The sequence below is a fragment of the Aedes albopictus genome, chromosome 2, assembly GCF_035046485.1.
Source record: "Aedes albopictus strain Foshan chromosome 2, AalbF5, whole genome shotgun sequence".
NCBI classification, from domain to species: Eukaryota; Metazoa; Arthropoda; class Insecta; order Diptera; family Culicidae; genus Aedes; species Aedes albopictus.
Window position 1 is genome coordinate 290,604,279 of NC_085137.1, and position 13,908 is coordinate 290,618,186.

A 13,908-nucleotide genomic window follows, 5' to 3' on the forward strand; every position below is an offset into this window, starting at 1 on the left:
GATCTAGGAGTGTGTAGACAGGGCGAAAGACTTCCGGCCCCTGACCTCCAAGGGATTGAGGAGGAGGTTGGCCGGTTGAAAAACAACAATGCCGCTGGAGCAGATCAACTACCAAGCGAGCTTCTAAAATACGGTGGAGAAACACTGGTGAGAGCACTACACTGGGTCATTACCAAGATTTGGGAGGAGGAAGTATTACCGGAGGAATGGATGGCAGGTATCGTGCGTCCCATCTACAAAAAGGGCGACAAGTTGGATTGCGGGAACTACCACGCGATCACACTACTGAGCGCTGCCTACAAGGTACTCTCTCAAATTTTATGCCGCCGTCTATCACCGATTACAACAGAGTTCGTGGAGCAATATCAGGCTGGATTCATGGGTGAACGCGCTACATCGGACCAGATGTTCGCCATCCGCCAGGTGTTGCAGAAATGCCGCGAATACAACGTGCCCGCACATCACTTATTCATCGATTTCAAATCGGCGTATGATACAATCGATCGAGAACAGCTATGGCAGATTATGCACGAATACGGATTCCCGGTTAAACTGACACGGTCGATCAAGGCGACGATGGATCGAGTGATGTGCGTAGTTCGAGTATCAGGGACACTCTCGAGTCCCTTCGAATCTCGCAGAGGGTTACGGCAAGGTGATGGTCTTTCGTGCTTGCTGTTCAACATTGCTTTAGAGCGGTGATTCCCAAAGTGGGCGAAATCGCCCCCCAGGGGGCGAAAATCAGCCCGAAGGGGGCGAAAATGTGAAAAACCAAAATTGGGGGGCGAAAATACTAAAAAAGGGGGCGATTTTTTGCATAATTGAAAAAAATCAAAAGTATTGAAATACTAGTCCAGAATGTCAACTGAATAATTAATAATCCCTAACATTTCAAATTTTGTTGTTTCTAGGATTATTGAAAAATGTCTGTTTTGAGATCGACTACATTTTACAGATTTTTTTTTTATGTTTATGAGGACTTTTCGTCAAAATTCAAAAAAAAAAACACGAATAAGACTGCTATATGAATTTCCTAAATAATTCCTAGGAATTATGGAGATCACATGTTAAGAAACTATGAAGAAACTTATATAAGAGATTATGAGAAGAACCGTTTTTTACTTGATGAGAAAGCTTTGTTTTTAATTCATGGGCGTTTTTTATGGAATTTTCAATCAAAATCATGATGTTTCAGACGAATTTCAGAACACGTTTTGGATGGGAGCTATCACAAATTGTTTGAAAATTTCAAACTTATTACTAGTAGCTATTATGATTTTTTTCCACGAATTCAGCGTTGATTTCTCTCAAAACCGAGTAATGACTGTTGCATATTTACTTATTTGACAATAGAAGTTTCTCTAATTTATACTGGCTTTCATTATTTGCATTTACTTTGAAAAGCTGACTACATTTGAAAATACATAGATATATACCTGATTTGTTCTTTCTGTATAAAACTTATTTTTGAAATTGTATTTCAATATCCCACCAGTAGGAGAACCCTGTTCAAAAACACTAGTAAAATATCTGGTGTAAGATAACGAGTTTTCGTAAATGTTTACAGTCCGTTCTGTTTGCTCGTTTTTGTTCAAGAATATGTATAGCACAAACATGATTTCAAAATGTATTGTTATACATGCAATAATGCGTTTTTTTAATAAGAGAGATACCAATTTAGATACTTCAAATATCAGTTTCGCCACAGTAGTGTCAAATAGTGGGTTTTTGAGGGCTTCAGCTCAACAAAGTTTCAGCCTTTTTTCATAAAAAAAAAATAAATCTCATTTAGGGGGGCGAAAAAGTTTTTCTCAAGCTCCAAGGGGGCGATACCTCCTAAAAGTTTGGGAAACACTGCTTTAGAGGGTGTAATTAGGAGAGCGGGGATAAACACGAGTGGAACGATTTTCACGAAGTCCGTTCAGCTGCTTGGTTTCGCTGATGATATTGATATTATAGCTCGTAAATTTGAGACGATGGCGGAAACGTACATCCGACTAAAGAGTAAAGCCAGGCGAATCGGATTAGTCATTAATGTGTCGAAGACAAAGTATGTGATGGCAAAGGGCTCCAGGGAGGATTCACCGCGCCCGCCACCCCGAATTTCTATCGACGGTGATGAAATCGAGGCGGTTGAAGAATTCGTGTACTTGGGCTCACTGGTGACCGCCGAAAACGACACCAGCAAAGAAATTCAGAGGCGCATTGTGGCAGGAAATCGTTCTTACTTTGGACTCCGCAGAACTCTACGATCGAATAAAGTTCGCCGTAACACGAAGTTAACCATCTACAAAACGCTGATTAGACCGGTCGTCCTCTATGGGCACGAAACATGGACCCTACGTGCAGAGGATCAACGCGCCCTTGGAGTTTTCGAACGGTATAGGTGTTGCGTACCATCTACGGCGGAGTGCAGATGGAAGACAGGACTTGGAGAAGGCGAATGAACCACGAGCTGCATCAGCTGCTGAGAGAACCAACCATCGTCCATACCGTGAAAATCGGGAGGCTACGGAGGGCGTGTCACGTCATCAGGATGTCGGATAGCAACCCGACTAAAATGGTTCTCGAGCTAGGTGGGTCAACCAAGTGAAGGACGATCTGCGGACCCTACGCAGAGTGCGGAACTGGAGACAAAACAGCCATGGACCGAGTGGAGTGGAGGCGGCTACTATGTACAGCAGAGGCCACCCCGGCCTTAGCCTGATCGGTAAGGTACGTATGTTCCAGCAGTCTTGCAGATGGATCGCTGCATATACAACTTGTATGAGTGGGAGACGGATATCGCCATCATATCGGACCCATACCGAGTACCCGCCGGCAACGGCAACTGGGTCGCGGATGGGACCAGAAAAATGGCGGCGATATGGACGACGGGTAAATACCCCGTTCAGGAGTTGGTGTCTACTACCTATGAGGGCTTCGTGGTCGCCAAAGTAAACGGGGTCTTCTTCTGTAGCTGTTATGCGCCTCCGCGGTGGCCGATCGAGCAGTTCACGCAAATGCTGGACCGCTTAACGACCGTGCTAACAGGGCGAAGGCCGGTGGTAATAGCGGGCGACTTTAATGCCTGGGCTGTGGAATGGGGAAGCCGTTTCACGAACCAGCGGGGTCAGATCCTGCTAGAAACACTGGCCATCTTAGATGTCGACTTGGCTAATGTCGGTACCAAGAGTACCTTTAGTCGAAACGGAGCGGAGTCAATTATTGACGTGACCTTTTGTAGTCCTGGCTTAACAAGTAGTTCGAACTGGAGAGTAGATGATGGCTACACTCACAGCGACCACCTGGCGGTTCGCTACAGTATCGACTACAATAACAGCAGACAGCGGATAGAAGAAGAGGCGGCTAGGCCAAGGCCAAGCCCTCGTAGGTGGAAGACATCATACTTCGACGAAGGGGTATTTAGGGAGGCGCTCCGCCGTGAGCGAAACTTAATCGGTTTAGACGGCGACGAGCTGGTAGCGGTGCTCTCACGTGCGTGTGATGCGACCATGCCTAGGCGAGTCCACCCTAGAAATGGGAGGCTACCGGCTTACTGGTGGACCAACGCGATTGCGGACCTGCGCAGCGCCTGCCTACGGGCTAGGAGGCGGATGCAGCGAGCACGATCAGAGGAAGAGCGAAACGAACGTCGGGTGGTGTTCGCCGCTGCAAAAGCCGCGCTTAAGACCGAGATAAGAGCAAGCAAAAAGGCCTGCTTTGAGGGTCTCTGTCAGAGTGCCAATACGAACCCGTGGGGTGACGCCTACAGGATCGTTATGGCCAAGACGAGAGGTGTGATGGCTCCTACAGAGCAATCTCCAGAGATGTTGGAGGGGATCATTGGAGGACTTTTTCCGCGTCATGATCCTAGTCCTTGGCCTCCTTTCGTAGGACAGCCGGGGACTGGGGCTGGCGATGAGGAGAGGGTCACCGATGTGGAACTTGCGGGGATAGCTAAGTCCCTTAGCGTAGGTTAGGCCCCAGGTCCGGACGGAGTTCCGAACCTGGCCTTAAAAGTAGCTATTGCAGAGGCTCCCGAGATGTTCAGGTCTGCTATGCAGAAATGCCTGGACGAGGGAGTTTCCCCAGAAGCTTGGAAGAGGCAGAGCCTGGTACTATTGCCAAAGGCGGGGAAACCACCCGGAGACCCGTCGGCATATAGACCAATATGCTTGATTGACACGGCGGGGAAGGTGCTCGAAAAGATCATCCTCAATAGAATGTTGCAGTTCACTGAGGGCGCAAATGGTCTTTCGAGTAACCAGTACGGCTTCCGGAAGGGGAGGTCCACCGTAGCCGCTATCTTGTCGGTTACAAAAAACCGCCGAGAAAGCACTCGAGCCTAAGAGGAGGGGAATTCGCTTTTGCGCGGTAGTGACTCTGGATGTAAGGAATGCGTTTAATAGCGCCAGCTGGTCTGCTATTGCCGATGCGCTCTTGCGTCTGGGGATACCGGAGTTCCTGTACAAGATTCTCGGAAGTTACTTTCAGAATCGTGTACTAGTCTACGACACGGAGGTGGGTCGGAAGTGCTTTCACATAACCTCAGGAGTCCCGCAAGGTTCCATCCTGGGTCCGGTGTTATGGAATGTCATGTACGACGAGGAGTTGAGGTTAGAGTATCCAGTGGGAGTGGTGATTGTCGGATTTGCCGACGACATTACGCTCGAAGTCTACGGTGAAACGATCGAGGAGGTAAAGTTGACTACCAACCACTCGATCAAGGTTGTGGAGGCGTGGATGCGGTCCAGGAAACTGGAGCTGGCTCACCACAAGACAGAGGTGACGGTTGTTAACAACCTGAAGTCGGAGCAGCAGACGGAGATCAGTGTAGGAGACTGTACTATCCTGTCAAAGCGCTCCGTCAAACACTTGGGCGTGATGATCGAAGATAAGCTTACCTTCGGTAGCCACGTCGATTATGCCTGTAAAAGAGCCTCCACAGCTATTGCGGCACTGTCCCGGATGATGTCCAATAGCTCTGCGGTGTACGCCAGTAAGCGCAAGCTTCTGGCTAGTGTTGCTACATCCATACTTAGGTATGGCGGCCCGGCGTGGGGCACCGCGCTAAGTACTAAATGCTACCGACGGAAGCTGGAAAGTACTTACAGGCTTATGTGCCTGAGGGTTGCGAGCGCGTACCGTACCGTGTCACACGACGCTCTCTGCGTCATTACTGGTATGGTGCCTATCAGCATTCTTATCAGTGAGGACATGGAGTGCTTCGAAATGCGCGGCACAAGAGGCATACGCAGGACTGTCAGGATGGCCTCTATGGTCAAATGGCAGCGCGCGTGGGACAGTTCCACCAAAGGAAGGTGGACCTATAGGTTGATACCGAGGGTAGATAGTTGGATTAATAGGCGCCTTGGGGAAGTCACATTCCACCTGACACAGGTCCTTACAGGGCCCATATAGCCGAGGCGGTAAACGCACGGGTATTCAGCATGTCCATGCTGAGGGTGACGGGTTCGATTCCCGGTCGGTCCAGGATCTTTTCGTAAAGGAAATTTCCTTGACTTCCTTGGGCATAGAGTATCTTCGTGCCTGCCACACGATATACACATGCAAAATGGTCATTGGCAGAGGAAGCTCTCAGTTAAAAACTGTGGAAGTGCTCATTGAACACTAAGCTGAGAAGCAGGCTTTGTCCCAGTGAGGACGTTACGCCAAGAAGAGGAGAGGAGGTCCTTACAGGTCATGGTTGCTTGCGACAGTATCTACACCGTTTCGGGCATGCGGATTCTCCCGAATGCCCAGTGTGCAATGGTTTAGAGGAAACGGCGGAACACGTTTTGTTCGTGTGCCCGCGTTTTCGCACAATGCGTGACCGCATGCTTGCCACATGCGGAGAGGACACAACTCCGGACAACTTGGTCCAGAGGATGTGTAGGGATGAGTTTGGCTGGAACGCCGTTTCAACGGCTATTACCCACATCGTCTGGGAGCTACAGAGGAGGTGGCCCGTGGACTCGGAGAATGGCTAGTCCAGATGCAGTACAAGAGGTGGTCCAGGGGTTCGGAGTCGGTTTCGTAGGTCATACCGATGCCCTGCGGTCGAGATCGACCCTTACAACGATTAAGTGGCCGCGGAGAGGAAGTCCCGGTAGCGGTGCTGTCGTGGCGTCGGTCTACTGGGTTGGATCCGAGCCCGTGGTTGGAAAGGGGTCCCCGGCAAGGGTCGGGGTAGGTGAGATCCTGCTGTCTGCAACCTACGGGTGCATCTGATAGGGCCTGAAGGGTAGTGTGGGCATCAGTTCTTGATGTCCGCTCAGCAGTAGGGCGCGAGCGGGGTTGACCCTGCCCGCCTTCCGAGCACAAAGGGAGTGGCGAGGACCACTCGGGAAACTGGCTAAGCGCCAGCATGCTACCGTGATGGACTCTCCAAAGCGAGTCATCGATGTTCGTTGTTGCAGGCTACGCAGCTAACCTTGTGGGTGCGATGTGCACTAGCCCCTCTCTGAAGCAATACCTTCTTGGTGGTTCCGGAGAGACGTAGGGTTTGGCGACCATAGGAATGGTTTAGCGGGTACGAGGAGAGAGTAGTCCTGGATTTTACTTTTGTTGTAGAAGACGGCCTGTCAGACCTACACTACCCTAACCTTCTGTTAGTGTGTCTGTTGAGCAGATTATCCCCCTATGGTTTAGAAGGAAAAAAAATATACAACTTGTATTTGATGGAGCAATTGATTTTAGAGAGCAAGATGTATATTTAAGGTACTTCAGTGCACTTGGCAATGCTTTATGGTGGTCCAAATGCAGTGCTGGCGCTGTTCACGATCTGAAAACTCCTGCCCTAGCTTGACAAATAGGATATTATTGAAGTTTGGTGATCTACTGCATTACAATAATTAGCAATAAAGACACTCTTTTTTTTGAATATTCAATCTTATTTTTTCCTAAGATTTAAATTCTACGTTTGATAACTCTGTGACTATTTGACTTGGGGTGAACAAATCAGCTGATCGCCCTTCGGGGCAGCCGCCTTTATTTCCAAAAAGGCCACACCCAATGGCCGAAACGTCGGGTAAAATAAACATATAACGTCTAATTAAGTGTATGACTGAGATAGCCGAACATAAAAGTTAAATTTATTTCCAACTATATATGTAATAAGGCACTTATAGTCCTCACTCTGAACCCCCACGCGGTATGCAAACCATGTTAGCGATGTCACTATTAACCGCCAAGTGGTGCGGTGCGTTTGAGCTTGAAATTCGATTTATGTCCGGTGCCGGAAACGCTCAATTGCTTATGCCGCAGGTCTTTTTTGTTTACAATTTATTTGGATCACATTTACTACTGCCGGCTTGCGGCACAGTATGTAGTCCACCCGCATCGCGTCACTTGTTGATGGCTTAGTTTTGTTTAGACGGCCGCGTGCTATATCGTTTGTGCATTTTGCGGAAGATGAGGTTTGTTTTCCTGAGTTGAGTAGTGTTGAACATCAGATTCCCTAAAATGAGGTAAGTTGCACAAATGTGACTTCTCTTTCAACACTTGTAAATTTAATGAAACGAAACACTATTGTCTACCAACATTTCAATGATATAATGTTAAACCGCCACACTGCAAGTACCAGCCAACGAGCAACCCTCAAGTCGATGCTCTTCTACACAAAAGCCTGCCGCTTGGCTTGTAATCTGCATGAATATTCAAATTCTGCCGGAAGTATGACGTTTGATTTACGTTTATAAATCTCTCGATCCGTAAACGTCCCTCGCAAAGATCCGACTAAAGCCACAAAGCCCTGGCCTGCATTTGTGTTTGTTATGGGAACGTGGGGTGGTATGAGCACTTCAAATTTGAAATAGTATGCTCATAAAAAACAATGCCACATCACAATGGAGAATGCTACTAAACAAAAGCTGTACTGGAAAAATTTCAGACAATATCTAAATCGGAATCTGAAAAAGTCATGTTGATGAAGACATATTCTACATTCTCATTATTTTAAAGTTTTAGAATTGAAATTCAAGTGGCAATCAACAAATGGAATTATTAGTCAATTTGGTTAAAAGTTCCTAACACCCCTGCTATCCCTAATACCAGTGTCAGGAATTTCCTCATGCATGCACATCGCCATTCCACTTTCAATCCCTTCCCCCCACCCAAATGGTGGTTACCAACTCTGCCAATGCTTTGTACAAGATTGCATGCGTTTACATCCGATGTTCGGATGTGCGTATTCTATAATTCAACTCCAAGCGCCATTTATGATTACGCCGATTGGTAGTAGTGGTTTCAAGCACCTAGGGACGACTGGCGTGTTGTTTGGAAGAAATATTAACCGTTTCAAGAGTTGAAGTGAATGTACACAAAATATAAAGCATCCTCTACCTTTGATTGGGATGATATTCTGCCAACTGCTATATAATAGACTGAATACAATCACAGTCATATAACGGTGATAAAATATAGAAAATATTTTGGAATTGACTGTCCCTTAATTTTCTCTGCTAATCGCTTATGTGTCCCAAGTCTAATTCAACTGGAACGCATGGCTTTTTAATTGGTGTTTCCTCTCATTTCATCGAGTTATAACTTCAAATAGAAAAAAAAAGTTCCAGTCCTCACCATTGCTGACAGTAAGGCATCCACCTGCCATAGCACTTACAAGTAGCTATTGCAGAGGCTCCCGAGATGTTCAGGTCTGCTTTGCAGAAGTGCCTGTACGAGGGAGTTTTCCCAGAAGTTTGAAAGTGGCGGAACCTGGTTTTGGCAAAAGGTTATTGCAACCATAACAAATTGCAAATGCTCCATAGAAAATCAAAAAGCGCTCCATTAAGAATGAACATATGTTCCATGAAAATGTGCAATGTTACCCATACCTAATTGAAAACGTTCCATACTTTATAAAAAATGTACCGGTAAAACATAAAATTTTCTCATTAAAAGTGAAATTTTGCACCAATAAATAATACTGAAATGCTCCATAATAAAATACAAATACTCCATGGAAAAATGCAAATGCTCCATAAAAAATAAAATTGTACCCATAAAAAATTGAATATTGCTCCATGGAAAAATTAAACTGCACCATAAAAAATTGAAATTTCACCATAGAAAATAGACAAATGCTCCATAAATATTAGCAAACGGCACCACATAAAATAAAATTTGTTCAATAAAAAATTGAAAATTCTCCATAACTTTAAACATTTGCACCACTAGAGTAGTGCAATGTAAAGGAATTCAGCTTAATTATGAGAATATGCTATCTACGGAGGATTTTCAATTTTTCATGGAGCAATTCATATTTTCTATGGTGCAGTTTATGGAGAACCCATCTATTTTCTATGGTGCAATTTCAATTTTTTATGGTGCAATTTAATTTTTCCATGGAGCAATATTCATTTTTCTATGGGTACAATTTTATGTTTTTATGGAGCATTTGCATTTTTCCATGGAGCATTTGTATTTTATTATGGAGCATTTCAGTATTATTTATTGGTGCAAAATTTCACTTTTAATGAGAAAATTTTATGTTTTTCCGGTACATTTTTTATAAAGTATGGAACATTTTCAATTGTTTATGGGTAACATTGCACATTTTCATGGAACATATGTTCATTAGTATGGGACTCGCTTGTAAGGAAAAAATAAATCCTCGCTCCAGTCGACTTTTTAGATCCCATTTAGGTCCCATATGAACTGTACAAAATTTCAGCGCAATCAGTGAAACTATAATTTAACGCAAGCGGTTCAAAGTTTACATAGGATTTACTATGGGAAAAGTTACACTTTCAATCAAAAAATCCCAGAGGTCACCCCTTGTCTCCTTAATTCAAATCGATCAACGCTTCTTCTAGAAAAACCATTTATGAAACTTTCCTTCGAAGACCGCAAAACAATTGGATGCTTGTGGAAAAAGTTATTGATTTATTACCGATTAGTGATCTAACGAACGGCTTTTTGTTTTGTTTTGCCAGCAGCACTGTAGCTGCTGCCTTGGCTGCTGCTGTTTCTGGGGTGGTGATGCTACCGCCACCCCATGCAGCAACGGCAGCAGCAGTGCTGCTGATAAAACAAAACAAAAAGCCGTTAGTTGGATCACTAATCGGTAATAAATCAATAACTTTTTCCACAAGCATCTAATCGTTTTGCGGTCTTCGAAGGAAAGTTTCATAAATAATTTTTCTACAAGATGCGTTGATCGATTTGAATTAACAAGACAAGGGGCGACCTCTGGGATTTTTTATCTGAAAGTGTAACTTTTCCCATAGTAAATCCTATGAAAACTTTGAACCGCTTGCGCTAAATTATAGTTTCACCGATTGCGCTGAAATTTTGCACAGTTCATATGAGACCTAAATGGAATCGAAACAGTCAACTGGAGCGAGAATTTGATGTTTGTCCCACACTAATGTTCATTCCTTATGGAGCACTTTTTGATTTTCTATGGAGCGTTTCTATTTGTTTATGGGTGCAATAAATAGGCTGCCCCTGGTTTTATTGCCAAAGGCGGGGAAACCACCCGGGGACTCGACGGCATATAGACCAATATGTTTGATCGGCACGGTGCCAAAGTGCTCGAAAAGATCATCCTCAATAGAATATTGAGGTACTTGAGGGTGTAAATGGTCTCTCGACCATTTACATCAGTTCGGCTTCCAGAAGGGAAGGTCGTCCGTCAACGCCATCCTGTCGGTTACAAAAACCGCCGCGATAGCGCTCCTGCGTAAGAGAAGGGGGATTCGCCCCTGTGCAGTAGTGACTCTGGATGTAGGGAACGCGTTTGAAAACGCCAGTTGGGATTGCCGATGCGCTCCTGCGTCTGGGGATACCTGGGTACCTGTAGGGTAGCGAATCACTTGGGCAGCGGCCGGTATTTTGGACACTCTTCATTATAACTCAGTCAATTCCAAACCAATTCACTTGAAACTTTGTACATGGCTAGATACTATACGTATCTCATCGCGTTTCAAAAATTGTGTCGATTGGTTCAAAATTGGCTGAGTTATAGCAGAAAAGTGCCCAAAATAGGACCCCTGCCGAGATGGTTCCACTTCCCTATAAGATTCTCGGAAGTTTACGACACGAAAGTGGGTCGGAAGTGCTTTCACATAACCTCAGGAGTCCCGAGGTTCCATCCTGGGTCCGGTGCTATGGAATATCTTGTACGACGAGGTGTTGAGGTTGAAATTCCCGGTGGAAGAGCGCATTTACGGATTGGCTGACGAAATAACGCTAGAAGTCTACGGTGAAACGATCGAACAAGTGGAATTGACTTCTGCCCACTCGATAGCAGTTGTGGAAGAGTGGATGATATCCAGGTGCATATCGTTATCCTTATCGTAGAAGACATAGAGTGCTTCGAAATGCGCGGCACAAGAGGCACACGCAGGACTGCCAGGATGGCCTCCATGGTCAAATAGCAGCGCGTGTGGGACAGGTTGATCCCAAGGCTAAATAGTTGGAATAACAATCGCCATGAGGAATTAACATTCCACCTGACTCAGGTCGTTTCAGGCCATGGCTGCTTCAGACAGTATCTACATCGTTTCGGTCATGCGGATTCTCACGAATGTCCGGTTTGTGCTGGTTTAGAGAAATCGATGGAACATTTTTGTTCGTGTGTCCGCGTTTTCACACAATGTGTGACCGCATGCTTGCCTCATGGGGGAGGACCAATTTTGTCTAGAGGATGTATAGCGATGAATTTGGCTGAAATGTCTATCACCCACATCGTCTTGGAGCTACAGAGGAGGTGGCGCATGTACTCGGAGAAAAGTTAGGGAAGCCGCTATACAAGAGGTGGTCCAAGGGTTCGAGGTGGCTACGTAGGTTGTACCGGTGCCTTGCGGTCGATTAAGTGGCCGCAGTGAGAACAGCCTGGTAGCGTTGCTGTCATCGCGTCGGTCTACTAGGTTGGATCCGACCCCGCGGTTGGAAAAGAGCCCTCGGCAAGGTCGGGGCAGTTGGAGGCGCCATGTCGGCACGTCTTTCTATGTGCTGGCTGAGAGGGCCTTACAGGCGGAAAGGTCAAATCGCTGTGCACACGGTATCAGTTCTTGATACTTGCTGTGCAGTTGGATGCAGCCGTGGTGTCGACCCTACTTGTCTTCCGAGGACAAACGGACGACGGTAAGGACCACTTAGGAAACTGACTGAGCGCCAGCACCTAGGCCACCTAGGTAGACTCCCCAAAGCGAGTCCTCGATGTTTGTTGCAGTCGGCTACGCAGCTTACCTTGAGGGTGCGATGCAAAGCCTTCTTGGTGGTTCCGGAGAGACGAAGGGCTTAGCGACCATAGGAATGTTGATTAGTGGGTCGACGAAAGAGTAGTCCTGGCACATTACCCCACATTACCTGGATCTTCTGTCCGGATGTCTGTTGAGCAGATTAGCCTCCCATGGTGGTCCTGGAGATACGTAGGGTTTAGCGGTAATGGGAATGATTTCATGGGTCGGGATGTAGTCCTGCCTCCTTCTAGTTGGCTGTTGCAGGTAATCTCCAACACCACACTACCTGAGCTTCCCTGTTGGGCAGATTTTCCTCCATTGCTTAATGAAAAAGGAATGGGGACCAATGGTCATGTTAATTAGTCACCGTTAAGTGATACTTATCCGTGTATCCGTGTGTGAATTGTTTGGCGGGGAGCCGGAAAAAAAACATAGGGGCCATTCATAAACCACGAAAACATTTTTGGGGTAGGAGAAGGAGTTTTGACCGAAGTCGTCGCTCTATAAAAATTTTCTAATTCTTGTATGGACAAAAGTATGAAGCGTATGAGTTAGAGAGGGGGAGCGTTCTGAGATGTAGTTTAAACCTGCAAACGTTGTAAGCGGCAACACACGCGAGCTGGGAACAGCTTGTGATGGGTGATATGCAGAGGCGCGTGATCGGTTGGTGGCCGATCGACGAAAGAATAAGCAGGTTGAGGATCAAGGGCCGATTCTTCAACTTCAGCATAATAAACGTGCACAGCCCACACTCCGGAAGTACTGATGATGACAAGGGCGCATTTTACGCGCAGCTCGAACGCGAGTACGATCGCTGCCCAAGCCACGACGTCAAGATCATCATAGGAGATTTGAACGCTCAGGTAGGCCAGGAGGAGGAATTCAGACCGATGATTGGTAAGTTCAGCGCCCACTAGCAGACGAACGAAAACGGCCTACGACTCATTGATTTCGCCGCCTCCAAAAATTTGGCCATACGTAGCACCTTTTTCCAAACGGTACGGTACCGGCGACCGCCACGGTACAACCTAGAGCGACTTAAGCAATCGAATGTCGCCTCAGCATACGCGCAGAATCTCGAAGCCGCGATGCCAGACGAGGGCGAGTTCGGTGAGGCCCCTCTAGAGGACTGCTGGAGTACAGTGAAAGCAGCCATCAACGACGCAACAGAGAGCACCGTCGGGTACGTGGAACGGAATCGACGGACCGAATGGTTCGACGAAGAGTGCAGAACGGTTTTGGAGGAGAAAAACGCAGCGAGGGCGGTAATGCTGCAACATGGGACTCGACAGAACGTCGAACGTTACAAACAGAAGCGGAAACAGCAGATCCGTCTCTTTCGGGAGAAAAAGTGCCGCCTGGAAGAAGCGGAGTGTGAAGAAATGGAACTGCTGTGCCGTTCCCAAGAAACACGGAAGTTTTATCAGAAGCTCAACGCATCCCGCAACGGCTTCGTGCCGCGAGCCGAAATATGCAGGGATAAAAACGGAGGCCTCTTGACGGACGGACGTGAGATGATCGAAAGGTGGAAGCAGCACTTCGATCAGCACCGTTCAGGAACGGTGTGGAGCACGTAGGCACGGGAGCCCACGGCAACGGAAGAAACGACGACGCCAGTGCAGCGGAGGACGGAAATGAACCAACTCCCATGCTGAGGGAAGTTAAGGATGCCATTCACCAGCTGAAAACCAACAAAGCAGCTGGTAAGGATGGTATCGCAGCTGAACTCATCAAAATG

The 13,908-nt window shown here is 46.6% G+C and overlaps 1 protein-coding gene across 2 annotated transcripts in view; it reads left to right on the forward strand.

Annotated features, from left to right (window-relative positions):
- LOC109410282 (DNA-binding protein D-ETS-3) overlaps window positions 1-13,908 on the forward strand; it is a 300,930-nt gene that overhangs the window by 8,307 nt on the left and 278,715 nt on the right. Inside the window, exon 1 of one of the 2 annotated variants that reach the window (XM_062852063.1) lies at window positions 7,352-7,451. The exons of the other annotated variant lie outside the window; for it this stretch is intronic. Coding sequence (XP_062708047.1) covers window positions 7,447-7,451 — 5 coding nt within the window. The 5' untranslated portion in view covers window positions 7,352-7,446. Of the gene's footprint in view, window positions 1-7,351; window positions 7,452-13,908 lie in introns of those variants that run through there. 2 annotated transcript variants of the gene reach the window in all.